The 18,259-nt window shown below is 44.1% G+C and overlaps 1 protein-coding gene across 1 annotated transcript in view; it reads right to left on the reverse strand.

Annotated features, from left to right (window-relative positions):
- The window catches only part of CHCHD3 (coiled-coil-helix-coiled-coil-helix domain containing 3), a 217,562-nt gene that overhangs the window by 91,260 nt on the left and 108,043 nt on the right, over positions 1 to 18,259 (reverse strand). The window contains exon 5 of the mRNA XM_083402455.1: positions 3,025 to 3,108. Coding sequence (XP_083258581.1) covers positions 3,025 to 3,108 — 84 coding nt within the window. The remainder of the gene's footprint in view (positions 1 to 3,024; positions 3,109 to 18,259) is intronic.

The following is an 18,259-nucleotide window of genomic DNA, read 5'->3' on the forward strand; positions in this document are numbered from 1 at the left end:
TTTCTTTTTAAGTATCAATGCCTTTTTCTTTTTTTGCACATAAATGAAATTTATGGATGGCTATTGCCCCCGGGGAACAGAATTGTTTATGTTTCAGCATCCCAGCTGTCATGGATGCCGTGTCACTTTGTCCTGTATTAATCCTCGCCAAAAGGTTGGCGCATCTTCACTCCAGCCTCTGAAATATTTTCAAAGTGACAGGCGTCATCTGAAAGTGAATATGTATAATAACTCAGCTCTAGAAGGAGCACACCGGGGCTGACACTAATCTGCTCTGTTGTCATCTCCCTTTATTATCAATGACTGCGGTGGTGTTTCTGCTGCAGAGGGAAACATGAATATGAAATTGCTAATTGAAAAAAAAAAACCAATAAAAATGGCCAGTTAATTATATGGAGGAGCTCTGACACTTAAAGATGCAATATGCTCAAATGCCACCTTAACAGGAACCAAGGTACTTTATCTGAGAATTGGTCTAGGAATTAATGAGCATTCTTTGCCAAGACGGTCAGTGATTGCTTGCTTTCTCTCTTTTGGTTTTGAGAGGTACACTAGCTCACGCCTTCCTTAAACACACAGCTTCTGTTCACTAGTACCAGGGATTCGCTCTCATCATTGCACAATCGACTCTTTATCAATTCACATATTCTTCCTGCTTTAGCCTTCTTAGAGGATTATAGACATATTCATATTCATACACCTATCAACAGCCACTGAAAAGTAAAACAAAACCTCTGTAGTCAGAGGTGGTGTATATCTAATTGGGAGGCGCAGGTGGAGCTGTGGTCTAAACCACAGAGCCTAGGGCTTGCCGACCAGAAGGTCGGCGGTTCGAATCCCGGCGACAGGGTGAGCTCCCGTTGCTCAGTCCCTGCTCCTGCCAACCTAGCAGTTCGAAAGCACATCAAATGCAAGTAGATAAATAGGTACCGCTCCGGTGGGAAGGTAAACGGCGTTTCCGTGCGCTGCTCTGCATCATGCTGGCCACATGACCCGGAAGCTGTCTGCGGACAAACGCCAGCTCCTTCGGCCTACAGAGCGAGATGAACGCTGCAACACCAGAGTTGTCTGCAACTGGGCCTAACAGTCAGGGGTACCTTTACCTTTACATATTTGATTACAAACTGGTCAGTACAATTCCACTGCCACCATGGACTCCTTTGGGAGAACAGGTACAGTATAAATTTAATTAATATTTTTTAAAAAAAATAAAAAACAGTGCTGGGAAGAAGCCACATCACAGCAGCAAAGCACACATTTTGCATAACGTAAGACCCACGTTCAGTAACTGGCATCCCCAGTTAAAAAGATCTCCATCAGCAGATCTTAAAAATACCCTATATGTAAAACATCGGAAATCCACTGCTGAAGTATTGAACTAGACATATCAATGGTTTGACTCAGTACACAGCAACTGACATACAGTCCATAAAAACAAAATTGCCAACTTTTTTATTAATATGGAAAGAAGAGCCATTGCTTCTTTGTCCCAGTACAACTTGCTGCAACCGACAATTGTTTGCACCAAACATGATCTCACCTGATTAGTCTGAAAGCGGATGTAACGTGTGTTAACATCCCTGTAACGTATTGCAAGAATATGGAAAAACTACCATGCTCCCAATATATTACATCCCCCCCTCCCCTTCTTCCTCGCCTGCCTCCCTTTTTTGGGTATTGTTTTACCATTGAACCAGAGGAAGAATCCTAACAAAGGCCTTATGTTATTTTCCCCTATTACCAACTTTGGCAGGGAAAAAGGGAAGGGCATCTGTTTCACTGTAAAGCCACTTCATGCATATAGTGGTACCTCGGTTTAAGTACTTAATTCGTTCTGGAGGTTTGTTCTTAACCTGAAACTGTTCTTAACCTGAAGCACCACTTTAGCTAATGGGGCCTCCCACTGCTGCCGCGCCACCGGAGCACAATTTCTGTTCTCACCCTGAAGCAAAGTTCTTAACCTGAGGTACTATTTCTGGGGTAGTGGAGTCTGTAACCCGAAGCGTATGTAACTCGAGGTACCACTGTATTTTAAAGCCAAAAAGCCAAAGTATAGCAAATATTATGTAAGTCATCAGCACAAATAAACAACATGAGAACACAGAAGTTTGGACTGCTCTCTGACCACATGGAGATGACCTTAGTGGCTAGACCAGGAATGGGGAAGCTCTGGGCCATGAGGCCATCCCGGAGAAGCCAAAATGACCCCCACACACCCTGGCCAGTCTAGGCTTCAACTGTGGAACTGCTTTCCTCCAGGGATGTTTCAAAATCAAAGCCTCAGCATTTTCTGAAAAGCTGAAAGTCTTAAGAAATTGAACTGCCTTCCAAAAGCTCTGGTTCAGCCACTGAAACAGGTTAACCTCAATAATGAGACACAGCCATCCACGGTGTGAAACAGTTTTACAAGACCCCGGAACATACATGTAATGGTTCTAGGGGTTGCTTGTGCGTAAGTTGCCTTTACTCCTGGCTAGGTTGCATGGTTGAACCCTTTCTGTCAGGACAGCCTCAAGTTCCGTGGCTGCCTCAGTTGCTGGCAGAATCCGTCAGTGGGCGTTTCTTAAACCACTTCCAGCATAGAAGCTGTTTGACGCCCAGTCTCCTCCCCCGTTGCCTGCGCGGAAGTTTTCTGCGCAAGGTGGGTGTGGGCAACGGAGTGCTAGTACCCTCTCCGCTGGTCTCCTGCGAAGAGTCTGGGAGCCACCTCTCCGATTCCTCTATCTCCTCCCCTTCTCCACTGGTGTTGCGCTGATTACCTTCCCCAGCAGATGGGCTATCCCTCCTCCTACTGGGACCTTCTCCACCATCGTCCGGGAGCCTCCTCTCCGCCTCCCACTCCGATGGCAGTTCCCTGACAATACAGAATGCCAATTTTTCCCCCAAGAGGGAAAAGAGCTTTGTGACAAAGTTCTCACCCCTCCTCCCTGGGCTCCACACCCTATTTAAAAGTTAGCCAAAAAGCAAGCGCAGAGCGGGAATTAGCAGCAAACCCCTTCATTAAAAGAGAATAAACTTTCTCACCCTCTCTTCCAGTCGAGCCAGCTGCTCTTTGTAGTAAGCATCATGCTTCTTCAGCTCTCTGTCTTTCTCTTCCAGCTGCTTAGCCTAAAAAAAGGAACAGACACACACACACATACACAAAAGAGAAAACTGAATCAGAAAAAAGGAACACTGGCAAGCCCAAAGTCTAGTGCAAATTGTGCCCGTTAACTCTTGCATAGAGACTGAAGGCTGCAGCCGGCGCACTTTTGCCAAGGCAGTATATTAATAAGATCATGATTAGCGTATTGAGAAAGTTAAGTGCTTGCCCATTGTTTTCCCCTGTTTGCTCAACAGCTGTGCCACAGTTCATCCAAACGGAGCTGGGAAGAGTCACAAGGCAGTGCCAAGAAAACAGCGTCGGGGTGAATGTTTAGTGAAAAATTGGTACCAGGAATCAAAAGAAATTTGAAGATCAATGATGAGGTAGCTAACCTGCAGTGACATTCCTAGAATATGTGTTTTGAAAAGAATGCTTGGAGTGGAGCACAAGGTGAAATGTTTCAAAAGTGTCTGATTAGATTATTAGTTCCAGCACACACTCAAGTAAAACTGTTTTAAATTGTCAGGGACACCCCTCAATGAAACCTAGTAACTAGCTGTACATTATGAGTGGCTTATCAGGGTTGATGGTATATTCTGGTTACTGTAGCTATTCAAAGTGGAGATTTTTATCCCAGTTAGCATCTGCACTGGATACGAAATTGTTTTCATATACAGTGATACCTTGTGTTAAGTACTTAATTCGTTCCGGAGGTCCGTACTTAACCTGAAACTGTTCTTAACCTGAGGCACCACCTTAGCTACTGGGGCTTCCTGCTGCCGCCGCACCGCCGGAGCACGATTTCTGTTCTCATCCTGAAGCAAAGTTCTTAACCCGAGGTACTATTTCTGGGTTAGCGGAGTCTGTAACCTGAAGCGTCTGTAACCTGAAGCGTATGTAACCCGAGGTACCACTGTATGTGGTTGTTTTAACTGTTTTTATGCAGGCAATTGCTTTATAGGCTTTTTTTACTGTATTGTGAAATTGCTTCAAGGTGCTTCATAAGAAGTGATTCTTACATGAAAGTAATGCTATTATTTGTTTGTTTGTTCGTTCTGGGTTGTCCGAGGCAGTGGTCTAGCAATAGGCAGATGTTTTAACAGGAAAAGGCATTGCAGCAGCACATCTGCTTGAACTTACTATGCTGAGGAAGCCAGCAGTTTTATTGTATCTAATATAAACACATTGGTTCCTTATATCACATGATCTCTACTACACTGATCTCAGCAGCACCCTCTACAATTATTTTTCAGCATTCGCAGAGGCAACAAAACGTCACATTAGTCAAAAGAGATTGGGGTTTTGCCATAGATATCTGAGCCAAGATGGCAAGATTACTCAAATCCTTTCAACTACACAAAGGGCTATAGGTTTGGTGAGAACATTACCCTCTTAAACGAAAGCTAGCTCCAAGAAAACTACCACTCGTTATCAAGTAATTTTGTGGGACTTTAATGTTTGTGATGACACTGATACATCCGCACACATTTTCAGCGAAAGTATACGTCTTTCATCTTCAAATAATATTTTTGCTTACAAATGGTTTTCCCAGCTGCTGATCAAAGAGATCTTTTTAGTCCCTCCCTGACCGGAGCAGGCTGCCTAGGAAAAGTGAGCCTTGTGAAGAACGGTCCTTGAGAGTGGAATGATTATCAAGAGATCAGGAGGACGTGGGATATTTCGACTCTGTGAAATTTCATCCCAAACTGACTATAATGAACCTGCCATTAACAAAAACCTTGGCCTATTGGTGACTTTCATAAAGCAAGTTTCACTGGGCCCGTTTCAGCCGGTCGGTTCTCATATCAAAACTAATCACTTGTGTCAAAATTAATTAATGCTGGCAAAATCCGCAGGAAACTTTGGAAATTGATGCTTTACTCCTCAAGGTTGCTTTGTTAGTACCGTCAAAGATACAGGAAGGAGCATACCAAAGCCCTAATGGAGTACCTGATTTGAACACATAAAACAGGCTGAGAGACTCATCTGATCTGCATAGTGTTGAGAGAGCCCGCCTTAGGAAAGTCTGGGATGCTGTTAAGAGGTGAAAGATACCCTCCTCTCTCCCTATTGCCCCCTATAGTCCCAGTCAAAGAGCCACTTTCGTAACCGTAGTGAAGACCTTCTGAGCCTGATACACACCGGGATTTTGATGTATTTTGCAGAATTTAACCTGAATCATTTGCAACTTTAATTTCCTAGTAAGAAACAACTCCATGCAAAGGAGGCTTTCCTATAAAAAGGAAGAATGAGGACTCCTGTACGAAGTGGAAGGTACCGTATTTTTCGCTCTATAACACGCACCCGACCATAACACGCACGTAATTTTTAGAGGAGGAAAATCCGTAGGCATGCCACCCGTAGGCATTCCCTCCGTAACACGCACAGACATTTCCCCTTACTTTCTAGGAGGAAAAAAGTGAGTGTTATGGTGCAAAAAATACGGTATATCAACAAAATAACTCCTTTGGAGAGAATTTGTTCCTTTTTAATGTTTTCTGTTTCTTCCCAACTTGCTTTGTCCCCCATCCACATAGCAATTGTTCCTGAAGAAGTAGAAACCCTATTTCCACACACAACATATGGTGTATATTCTGTACTCCTTACTGAAACTCTGACTTTCCTGCTTACCTTAATTTCCATCTCCTGAGAGCATGTAAATCCAGAAAACAAAGCCATCAATTTATGCAACAAACAGAATATAAATAGAACCAACAAATGTGCAAGAGACAATTATGAAACTCTGGACACCTAGATCACTTTTTCCGTTTTGTTTTGGAAACAAAACAACATTAATCAATTTGATACAAAAACAGATGGGCAAGTTTCTTGACTTTTCAAATATATAGAAGGTCAAACTAGATAGTCCCAGTATCTGAAGATGTTGGAGCATAAGATAAATTAACAGTATGGCAAAATGAAATTGGATCAAAGTTTAGCCATCAGTTCTCTTCATTTGTTTCTGTTTACAATTACTTCTTAAAATGATTTTCATGCCCTCCAAAATTTCATGCTTGAAAAAAATGGATAGGTCTGTCAACAGTATTTAATTTATTTATAATAAAATCTTCACCAGGCAATTTTGTCTTCAAACAGGGACAATCAATGTGTCTAACAAAAACAGACCAAGCAATTCAAATGCAGTAAAACCACAAAATAGCACACCTTAAAATATAAAACCAAAACTGGAGCAAGACTTTTTAAATAAGAATAGAAAGAACATATAATGATCTACGCGGCAGTGGACTCAAACATCTGTTGAAAAAGACGCCTTCAGAAAAGAACAAAACACTGATAAAGAGGTAGAAAGTCTAATGTCTCAGAAAGGAGAGGGAATATATCTCTGAATTCCGGGTCTTCCAAACAAACAATGGGGGAGGGGTTATTGCCTAATTATCATTATTATTTATTAACTTATTTATAACCCACTATTCATTCTTTGCACGATCCCATAACAAGAAACAACAATATAAGAAGAGTTTGGATTTGATATCCCGCCTTTCACTCCCTTTAAGGAGACTCAAAGCGGCTAACAATCTCCTTTCCCTTCCTCCCCCACAACAAACACTCTGTGAGGTGAGTGGGGCTGAGAGACTTCAAAGAAGTGTGACTGGCCCAAGGTCACCCAGCAGCTGCATGTGGAGGAGCGGAGACGCGAACCTGGTTCACCAGCTTACGAGACTACCGCTCTTAACCACTACACCACACTGGCTATGCAACAATATTTTATTTGAATACAATTTTATGTAAAGACAGACAGTATACTAACAACATAACTGCACCAGCCAAGCAAGAGACATTCCTTGGATGAATAACCTGGCATCTAAACCCCATCAATGTTGTTGTTGCTATTTAAATTTGTATAACACCCTTCATCCAAAGATCTCAGAAGGGTTCAGAGCATAAAAATACAAAAGAAAAGCATGAAATACGTAAGAAAAACAATAACAAAATAAACCAATAACACACACAACCTGTCCCACAAGCACATTCTTTTGGTACAACATAAACGAGAGCTGGAGCCCTACTGAAGTTGTTGCAACTACAGAACGCGGGTGGCACTATGGTCTAAACCAATGAGCCTCTTGGGCTTGCCAGTTGGAAGGTCGGCGGTTTGAATCCCCGCAACGGGGTGAGCTCCCGTTGCTCGGTCCCAGCTCCTGCCAACCTAGCAGTTCGAAAGCACGCCAGTGCAAGTAGATAAATAGGTACCACTGTGGCGGGAGAAGGTAAATGCCATTTCCATGCACCCTGGCACTCGTCACAATCCTCCGTTGTGCCAGAAGCTGCTGGCAGCATGAACCGGAAAGCTGTCTGCGGACAAACGCCGACTCCCTTGATCTGAAAGTGGAAATGAGCGCCGCACCCCACAGTCAAATTCGACTGGACTTTACCGTCCAAGGGTCCTTTACCTTTACCTGTTGGACTACAACTTCCGTCAGCCTTAGTCATCATGGCTAAAGGTAAGAGATGATAGAGCTGTAGTCCTCCAACATCAGGAGGGCCACATGTTTCCCAGCCCTGGCCAAGACATACACAGTAGCCTTCTAATATGCAGTATGTGAAACGGTAGACTAAACACTACATATTGGCATGAATGCATGTGCACAACGGTCAAGATGCATCAAGTAGCCAACTAAGATATATCTTCTAGAGATATGGGAGAGGCAACTGAAATCTGAAGAGCAACCTTTTCACAAGTCGGCCCAAAACTTCCACTTTAAGACCAACAAGGATGGTGGTTTACCATGGACAGGTATGAAGAAGAAGAAGAAGAAGAAGAAGAAGAAGAAGAAGAAGAAGAGTAGTAGTAGTAGTAGTAGTCTGGATTTGATATCCCGCTTTATCACTACCCGATGGAGTCTCAAAGCGGCTAACAATCTCCTTTCCCTTCCTCCCCCACAACACACACTCTGTGAGGTGAGTGGGGCTGAGAGACTTCAGAGAAGTGTGACTGGCCCAAGGTCACCCAGCAGCTGCATGTGGAGGAGCGGAGACGCAAACCCGGTTCACCAGATTACGAGTCCACCGCTCTTAACCACTACACCACACTGGCTCTCCAGTATGAGAACATTAGGACCATCTCTGGTAGATGGGGATCCTTGGAGCATGCAAACTTTAGTTCTATGAAATTCCAATCCAAATGAAGCCTCAGTCTCTTCCCACTCCTTTACCGAGAGCGAGTTTAAAAAGTCAATAGAGCGGAAAGAAAAAAAGTCACAAGGCAATTTGAATTTCTAACAATTTACTGTTCTAGGAAATTTAAGGGTATTAAAAAAAGGGAGACGAAGAAAAGGTCACCTATGCATAGTAAGCAAGTAGGGGAGGCTTCAAGCTACCTAATCACAAATAACTTCTCCCCACCTACTTCAACAGATCAATTAAAAGCAATTGCCTGGACCTCTCCGAAGGAAAACAAAAGCAGCAAATTAACAGACTCGCTGCTGTGGAACGAGGAGAAAGAGAAAGAAAATTAAAGGGATTCTAAACTTTAAATAGGAAGCAAACAAACACAAATAGCATTTTGTAAGCCACAGTTTACCCAGCTCTAGACAAAGCCTGGTTTTTCCAAACAGTTTCCATCGCTAGATCCCTCATTCAACACTTTTATGAAATGTGCAAACTAAGTCTCCTGAAAAGCATTAGTGAAAGGGGACATGAGTCACATTAGTCGCTGGTGTTTGATCTGTGGTGGCCCCATTCACACAAGCAAGTCAACCCTGGATGTTGCAGTAATCCAGTGGTGAAAATGCATGTGTGAAGCCCTCTCTTGTTCCACACACAGGCTGCTTCAGATGAGGGTATGGTGCCACTGAATATTCGGGGGGGGGGGGAAAATATGGAATACTAAAATGTTGAGGGCAATGACAAACCTAGACAGCATCTTAAAAAGCAGAGCCATCACCTTGCCGACAAAGGTCCGTATAGTTAAAGCTGTGGTTTTCCCAGTAGTGATGTATGGAAGTGAGAGCTGGACCATAAAGAAGGCTGATCGCTGAAGAATGGATGCTTTTGAATTATGGTGCTGGAGGAGACTCTTGAGAGTCCCATGGACCTATCCATTCTGAAGGAAATCAGCCCTGAGTGCTCACTGGAAGGACAGATCGTGAAGCTGAGGCTCCAATACTTCGGCCCACCTCATGAGAAGAGAAGACTCCCTGGAAAAGACCCTGACGTTGGGAAAGATGGAGGGCACAAGGAGAAGGGGACGACAGAGGACAAGATGGTGGGTCAGTGCTCTTGAAGCTACCAACATGAGTTTGACCAAACTGCGGGAGGCAATGGAAGACAGGAGTGCATGGCATTCTCTGGTCCATGGGGTCACGAAGAGTCAGACACGACTAAACGACTAAACAACAACAACAACAAAATGTTGAGGTGCCCACTAAAATATTGGTGCTGAATATTAATGTGCACCTGTAATGGTTCTAGGGGTTGCTCGGGCGTAAGTTGCCGCCACTCCTGGCTAGGTTACCTGGTTGAACCCTTTCTGTCTGGACAGCCTCAAGTTTCGTGGCTGCCTCAGTCGCTGGCAGAATCCGTCAGTGGGCGTTTCTTGAACCTCTTCCAGCATAAAAGCTGTTTGACTCCTCCTACTCTCCCTGCGCGGAAGCCTTCTGCGCAGGGTGCGTGTGGGCAGCGGAGTCCCTGTGCTCTGTCCGCTTGTCTCTGGCGAGGAGTCCTGGAGCCACCTCTCCGATTCCCCCATCTGCCCCCCTTCTCCACTGGTGATACGCTGATTTCCTTCCCCAGCGGATGGGCTGCCTCTCTCCCTGCTGGGACCCTCTCCGGCATCCCTCTGGAGCCTTCTCTCCGCCTCCAGCTCCAATGGCAGTTCCCTGACAGCACCCAACAAGCTTTATGCATTTGGGAATTCTAGGGCCACTATAATCTGGACCAACTGACAGGACTATTGTGGGTTAGTGAACAGAAACCTGCCTTTCAAAGGACAAGCTTGCCCAGCCTGGCCCACCTCCCACACCATAACTCCCTGGTTGGATGGCCATCTGCCATGTATCATCTCGCTGAGATTCTTGCATTGCAAGGGGTTGGGCCAGATGACCCTCAGGGTCTCTTCCAACTCTAAAGTGCTATGATTCTATGTTTCTCAACACAGGCTTTTAGCTGCTACACTACATTGTAGCGGCTCTGTTAGTGTGTCAGTGGCATAAAGAAATTACTCCTTGCTGCAACAAAACCCGATTCACTGACAACCAAGAAGTATGGTTTTTCTGTTCTCTAAGAGGAATTGCAAGAATTGCCAAGTCCATAAATAATTCACAGGAACAGTATCCACCAAGTGGCCAACGACATTTGTATTTTCCAAATAATGCAGAGCAAGCAAAAAATAATAATCTAAATATATAAAAAAGGAAGCCATGGCAACTTTTATACAGGGGACAGCATAAACATGCCAGTGGCAGAGAATTCATTGCTGATATATACACTAGGCAAGGTAATATTATATTTATGGGGCTACAGAACATGATCTCAGTGAATATCAATTAGCCGTAACAAAAATAATTAACAGTGGTCATGTATTCAATTAGCTGAATGTTGCACTTTAGTTGTAAATGAGAAATTGTACAAGGTTCACTGCTTCTTTTGCAGAGTGGTTCAAACACACATAATGCTGAGCTTAGGAAGACTTTAAAGTAGGAGTCCACCTCTGAAACTGTAGCCTTAAACACTCCAATAACTCAGGCTATGCCAATGTCAAATCACATGTGGCAATAACCATTCATTCATTCATTGGAATACTTCTGATCCGCACTTTCATGAAATATATCAAGGCGACTTACAAAATAAAACACATTAAAAATCAATCAATAGCTATAAAACATAATTTAAAAAAGCAGTAGATACTGGTGGGTTTTAGGTTGTCGACTCTGTGGGCCAATGGTTGGGCTGCATCTCCTTAATCTTCAGCTTCCCTGGGAAATGTGTTTGCATGTGGGGTTCGAAGTAGAATGTGGAGATGTTCAGGGAGGCAGGGGAGGATATATTATTTATTGATATCCTTCCTAACTTGCGCTAGCAAGTTCCTTTACTTAGCAAAGTCCATTCCCCTTTACACAGCAGAAAACTAGTTGCAAACTCGTTTGAGTTTCTTAAGGCAATATGCAATTCAACCTGGCTTGTCCAGATTGAAATGTGTTCTGATATTTTCCTGGTAAGACCCCCTGAATCCCTCCTAAAAGCATAAAGACACCACAGTCTTATTCATAAGTAACAAAAAGAAAGTTTACTCACCATCAGGCAGTAATAATAATAATAATAATAATAATAATAATAATAATAATTTATTTATACCCCGCCCATCTGGCTGGGTTTCCCTAGCCCTCTGGGCAGCTTCCAACAGAACACTAAAATACAATAACCTATTAAACATTAAAAGCTTCCCTAAACAGGGCTGCCTTCAGATGTCTTCTAAAAGTCTGGTAGTTGTTGTTCTCTTTGACATCTGGTGGGAGGGCGTTCCACAGGGCGGGTGCCACCACCGAGAAGGCCCTCTGTCTGGTTCCCTGTAACCTCTCTTCTCGCAATGAGGGAACTGCCAGAAGGCCCTCGGCGTTGAACCTCAGTGTCTGGGCAGAACGATGGGGAAGAGATGCTCCTTCAGGTATACTGAACCAAGGCCGTTTAAGGCTTGAAAGGTCAGCACCAAAACTTTGAATTGTGCTCGAAAACGTACTGGGAGCCAGTGTAGGTCTTTCAAGACCGGAGTTAGGCAGAGCACAGTGTGATCCCTGAAGGCAGGCTTAAGGCTTAAAGTTTCAAACATATACAAAGAGGTTTACCCCGTAAGAGAGATTTACCTAGTGACTGCAGGCAAGCAGTCCAACAGTTCACAGGACGAAAGGAAGATGGAAAAGAGAGAAAGTGGCAGCTTGCCTTGGCCTTTTACCAGGTCTGGAAAGGTCACACCCACCCACTAGTCACATGCAAGGAAGGATGCTCCAGCCCAGGAGGAACAGGAAGTTTCAACTGGCTAGACCAAGCATCCCCCTGCATGTTCCCTCTAGGAAAACAAGGAATGTTGTATTTGACTGCTCCCAGTGGGTTACATCCCACATTGAAAACTACTCTCTTTTCCTGCATGTGAGCCATCAAGTTGCAGACAGCAGCTTGATCCTTTATTCCCTCTGTGCAATAGTACACTAGTGGTAATCAATGACTTCATCTCAAAGAAGGTAGCTGAGAGATCAAGATGTTGGCAAGAAGAAGTCGTAGTCGGAAGAAGTCCAAAGGAGGGAGGGGTGGGGAGCAGCAAGATCTGGGAAAGATGATAGCAAAAGGCTCAGCACTTAAAAGAAGAGAACTGAATGCCAACTCCCTGCTTGAATAGACATTAAGCCAAGTACACATGAAAAGTTGTACATTAAAGGGATATAGTGGAGTTCTGTAACGACTCGCCTAAACATACCAATGTTACTTTTTTTGGCAGCCACCCCCAACCTGCTGCCCCAACCTTCAGAGGTTGCTGGACTATGCTCTCATGAGCTTAAACCAGCATGGTCAATAGTTAGGGATGGTGTGAATTCTAGTCCAAAATATCTGGAGGATAGTGAGTTAGGAAAGTCCTATGGAGTCGGATTCTGATAACGTAGGGTAATTTAGATTCCCAGTACCCCAGACAAAGCAGCATTTCAGTTTTCCCCTTTCACTCTCACTGAGGTCAACACATTCTCTCTCTTTTTTCTCATGGGGTTGAAATACCATAAAACTAATCAATCCTCATTACAGGAAAACACAGAGACTATGAAGAGATACAGATTAATGTGGAAAGTTGTACATAGTTTATATACTCCTTCCAGGCCAGTTTTGATCCATATAAATGGGTACACACACACACACGTACACACACACACATCTAGGGTGATATTCAATCAACTTTTACTCAGAGTAGACTCACTGAAATTAGTGAACATGTCTAAGTTAAGTTGATTCATTTCAACACAGCTACTCTTGAGTAAAACTTGGCTGAATGCCACCCTTAAAATGTAAGGATGGAATGATTGTTAAATATTTACCAGGTTCTTAGAAAAGAGGTTTTGAGATCGAACTGATTGCCATTCATTTGACAAAAATCCATCACTATATTTACCATGCCGCATTATCAGCCTGGAAGAGTTGCAGCCGTTCCATCTAAGCTGCTTAAGCCACTTCCTCCTCAATCCCAGGAGGAGAGACAAACAGAGGGATGGGTCAGATGAAGGATGAAACAATCTCTCTGCCTGAACCGCCGACAACTGACATGCCTCATGTTTGTGAAGGGAATAAAGATCTGTCCATCAAGGCTGACTTGACAGGGCTGCCCGGTGAAATGTTAAGTGAAGAAACAAGGGCTTTTTGCACTGAATAAAGCAGGAGGTTGTAAAAAGAAAGTGTCTATGGGCCTTGAGGCGCAGTACAGAGAGCTTCAAAGGGAAGGTTAATGTTAAAAGAGAGCAGCTGTTTAAGCACAGGGCTTGTGCGGGGCAGGGAATGCAAAGTTCTGCCCAGAAATCTGCTGGCGAGGTCTCTCAAAGCAACAGGGTCAGTAAATGCCGTAAAGTTATCTTACATGATGATCTCATTTTAGGAGCATGGAGGTTGTAAGACAGGCTGACGGGCTGGGAGGGAGGAGTTGAAGGAAAGCACAGGGTAGCAAGACTGCCAGCCTTCCACTTCCCATTTGTTAAATCTACGAGCTCCAAGGAGTGCGTCTGTTTTTGCCCATGCAACACTGCCATCTGTTTATCATCCACTGCATCCCAATGTGCCTTGCAGCCTGACACTTGATTAATCTCTCCTCTTAGGCCTTTCCTTGCTGCTCCGCAAGCCAACTTCACCCGGCATGAAGCGCGTTTGTTTAAACCGGCAACCATGAACGTTAACCAGAGGTCCTAGTTTGAACGGAGCAACAAGCTTCGGTTTATCAAAAACAGAAGCAAAGTGTGATGGCCTGGGACTCGGGCTTGGAGCTAGAGGAGTCTCAGTCCGCACCAGATTCTTTCCCTCAGGCGGCATCTGAACCAAGTCTGGGGCCTGGCCCTGAAGAGTCCCAGTCTGCACAGGTTCCCCTGCAACAAACACCAGCTGGGCCGAGTCAGGGGCCTGAGGCTGCCCTGGCTCCAGATGCGGGGATGAACTCGTTGCCTCCAGCTGGGCCATCACTTACAGCTGCTCCACTACCGGTTGGGTCAGGGGAGGCTGAGGCAGCCTCTGGGTCTAGTAACCCACCGACGTCTCCCGAGCTGCAGAGACTCAGGTCTGAGAGAAGGAGAGACCTGAGTACTCGCAGGAGGAGTACTCGCCTTCAGGCGAAACAGGGAGGTAAGTTGCCGGGAGATCAGGACCGGCAGCTACCCCAACAGAGATAAAAGGCTGTCGGACCCTGCCCCAGGCTGTGGGAGCAACATTGGCCAGAACCTGCCTGTGATCCTGTGCCTGTCCTTGCCTGGTTTCCTGCCTTGGCCCTGTTGCACTGACTCCTCGCAGAACCCTTGGATTCAGGACCAGACCTGGACCACGTTACTCGGGTTACTGCCGGACCTAGCATACAAAGGCTTCCAAACCCCTTATGGTAGCACCAGAGGAGGGTCTGGGGCTATGGGGAGTGGGGTGAACAATCTCAGGAGGCATCTTGGTTTGTACACATGGCGCTGAACTGTACTCAAGCTTTCCGTGACGTGCAAACCAGGTCCACCTTTGTATGCTGACCTTAGATGTCCATGTCCCAGTTTAATCAAGGACTTCTGATTTCAAGCACACCACTCTCTCTTTCTAAAATGGCGCTAATGATTTCCATAAGCTCTGGCCCCAAACCAACACACTCTGACTTTTATGGTAAGTCATAAAAGAAATGGAAGGCACAAAACACTTTACCTGAGAAAAGGAGTTGCTAAACCTTTTTTTAAAAAAAAATAAATAAATTATAAAGCTTCAAAACAGAATTTTTTAAGCTACCATAATTTCCAAGGCGTTGCCAACCCTCACCCCTCCCTCTCTGTGGCTTGGGAACCACCCTGAGGTAAGAAACGAATCTAACACACTGTTTTACTCCTGATTCCTCCAGTGCCCTTCAGCTTTGGGTTTCTGCCGGCTTTGTCACTACTAATGGACCGCCTAATTGCTTGTAATATGCTCTTTTAAAAAGTTTATATGGAATGAGCTGCTCAGGTGGAATACATTGGTAATACATACCCTTACAGTGTAATGGTAGGAAGCGGAATGGGTCCAGTGACACACAGCCTTGCTGAAATTTGCATATGAAGCTGCCTTTATTAATTAATTTTTAAAATATTCTCTTCCATCCACCCCCAATGTTTTAGCCAGTTCTATTTTAAGCCCCACTGAGTCTCTGTCAGGGGGGAAAGCGGGCTATATCATCATCATCATCATTATCAATTATTATCATTATTATTATCAAGAACAGCAGCAGCATCTCTCCAAAGTCTCAGGTGATGATCTTCCACTGCCTAGATACCCTTCTAACCAGGATCTTGGCTGAAGTACATTCACCTGGGATTCCTAAATAAGACTCTTTCATCTGAAAAAGGTATTTAAATATACCTTCCTGAAGAAACCAGAGGCCTTTCTCCTGGGCATGATCGGCCAATTGGTGCCAAAGAAGGATAGAACCTTTTTTATGTACGCCACAACAACAGCAAGAATACTCATCGCAAAGTATTGGAAGACACAAGATCTACCCACCCAGGAAGAGTGGCAGATGAAGCTGATGGACTACATGGAAATGGCGGAAATGACCGACAGAATCTGAGACCAGGGAGAAGAGTCGATGGAAGAAGATTGGAAAAAAATTAAATTATATTTACAGAAATATTGCAAAATTAATGAATGTTAGAAGAATACTGGAATGAAGTTATATGGTTTTAGCAGAAATGTTATTAAGGATTATGCAAAAATTGATTGTTAATGGGCTAAACTGGAAAATTTAAAGTAAGACTGGGTTAAGATAAATTATCGATCAAAAAATTGAGAAAGAAAGAAAGGATTTGCTGAACCAGTTAATTTGAATTAGAATACAAAAAAGGGAGGTGCGAGAAAGTCAAGGAAACAAGCAAATGAAAGATAAAGATATGAAATTTGGATGTGCTTTTAAATGTTTTTGTTTTTTCTCGTTATTCTGTATATTGTTTCTTTTTTATCTTTGATGTATTGTGTGTTGAATTTTTGTATTGGTTTTTTTTTCTTTTTTACCTTTTTTCTTTTTGTAACTATAAAATATCTAATAAATATTACTTTTTTTAAAAAAAAAAGACTCTTTCATCTCCCTCTTTGCCAGGTAGTATGAGGTTTGCTCCTTGGCTAAGGGAGCAAATATTTGGCGAAACAGCACAGGGCCTCTCAGCCAAAGGATAGCCACTGGTGGCATATAGGAAGAGTTTCAAGAGCATGAAACACAGCAGCAAATCTTTCTGCTGGTGCTAGGGAAAGAGTGTGGGGTAGCTGGGAGAGGGGGCTGGAGACTGAGCACTCTTCAGGTGGGAGCTGAGAAATGGTAGCTGAGGATGAGGAAGACGGCTCAACCTCAGAACGCAACCCTAACACAAATGAGCATTGTTTAGTGAATGACATGCCCTGCTATTGGGTTTTTTAATTGGGGTTGGTGGGAGTACCAGTGCTGCAGTGTGGTCTTTCTGTATCTGTACCCAGGGTGTCCTTTGGACCAGTAACTGACAAGAATGGGGAGAGAAAGAGAGAAAATGAATGTGTGCAGGAGCAGGCCGAGTGTGGTATGTGTGTGTTAGTGGATGTGGAATTTGTGTGGGTACGGAGTGAGTGGGATTTCGAACTACTCTCAAGGTTAATAAGGCCTTCTTAATTCTGCCTTCCTGTATTTTAAATCTACTTCGTTTTTATCCTCAAAGCACTGGGTGAAAAACCCCCTCTTCTTCTGACTGTTTCAAAATAAATACAGTGGTGCCCCGCAAGACAAATGCCTCGCAAGACGGAAAACCCGCTAGACGAAAGGGTTTTCCGTTTTTCGATGCGCTTCGCAGGACGAATTTCCCTATGGGCTTGCTTCGCAAGACGAAAATGTCTTGCGAGTCTTGAGATTTTTTTTCACTCCCCACCCCCTTTTTCTAAGCCGCTAAACCACTAATAGCCTTTTAGCAGCTAAGCCGCTAAGCCTTTAATAGCCGCTAAATCGCTAATAGCGCTAATCCGCTAAGCCGCTAATAGGGTTGCTTCGCAAGACGAAAAAACCGCTAGACGAAGAGACTCGCGGAACGAATTAATTTCGTCTTGCGAGGCACCACTGTACATAAATAAATAAAGCTCAGGAAAGCAGGATCCTGGTAAGTAAATCAAAAGAGTCACTTGCACAGCCATTCCCATATGACATGAATACCTACCTGTTTCCCCCAAATTGGATGTTAACACCAGCAGTTAAAGCAGCAGGTGAAGCCACCTTCAGGCTGAAGATATGAACCACAGAGCAGGAAGACAATGGAAGAACAATGGGCATTCCAAGTGAAATATACTTATCATCTTCAGGGTCAAACTTGATTCTGAAAATTTTGCAGCAGAATCCAACTATGCATTTTCCACACTGGATGGTGCCAGTGCTTTAATCAATAAATTTAATCAATTCCTTCAGGAGTTTCAGAAAATGTTTTTGGAGTCTTAATTACAGTGGTACCTCTGGTTACGTACTTAATTCGTTCCAGAGGTCCGTTCTTAACCTGAAACTGTTCTTAACCTGAAGCACCACTTTAGTTAATAGGACCTCCTGCTGCTGCCATGCTGCTGCCACATAATTTTTGTTGTCATCCTGAAGCAAAGTTCTTAACCTGAGGTACTATTTCTGGGTTAGCGGAGCCTGTAACCTGAAGCGTATGTAACCTGAAGTGTATGTAACCCGAGGTATCACTGTATAGCAATAAATGAACAGACAAATGTTCATACAGTTCATTATTGTACCTCGCCCATCTGACCCAGCTAGGGCAAAACTGATGGCAGAACCAACTTTTGATGTGCTGGTGGGTATATCTGCCAGTTGCAAATCTGGAAGGAGTCTGGGCTTTGAAGGGGAGAGCCCCAGATGAGTGGTAAAGCTCATGTCACATGCAAAATGCCCCAGGTGCGGCTGGGAAAGACCCCTGCCTGATATCTTGGAGAGCCACCGACAGCCAGTGTAGGCAATACTGAGCTAGATAGACC

This window comes from Podarcis tiliguerta (assembly GCF_965153285.1).
Source record: "Podarcis tiliguerta genome assembly, chromosome: 10".
Lineage (NCBI taxonomy): Eukaryota > Metazoa > Chordata > Lepidosauria > Squamata > Lacertidae > Podarcis > Podarcis tiliguerta.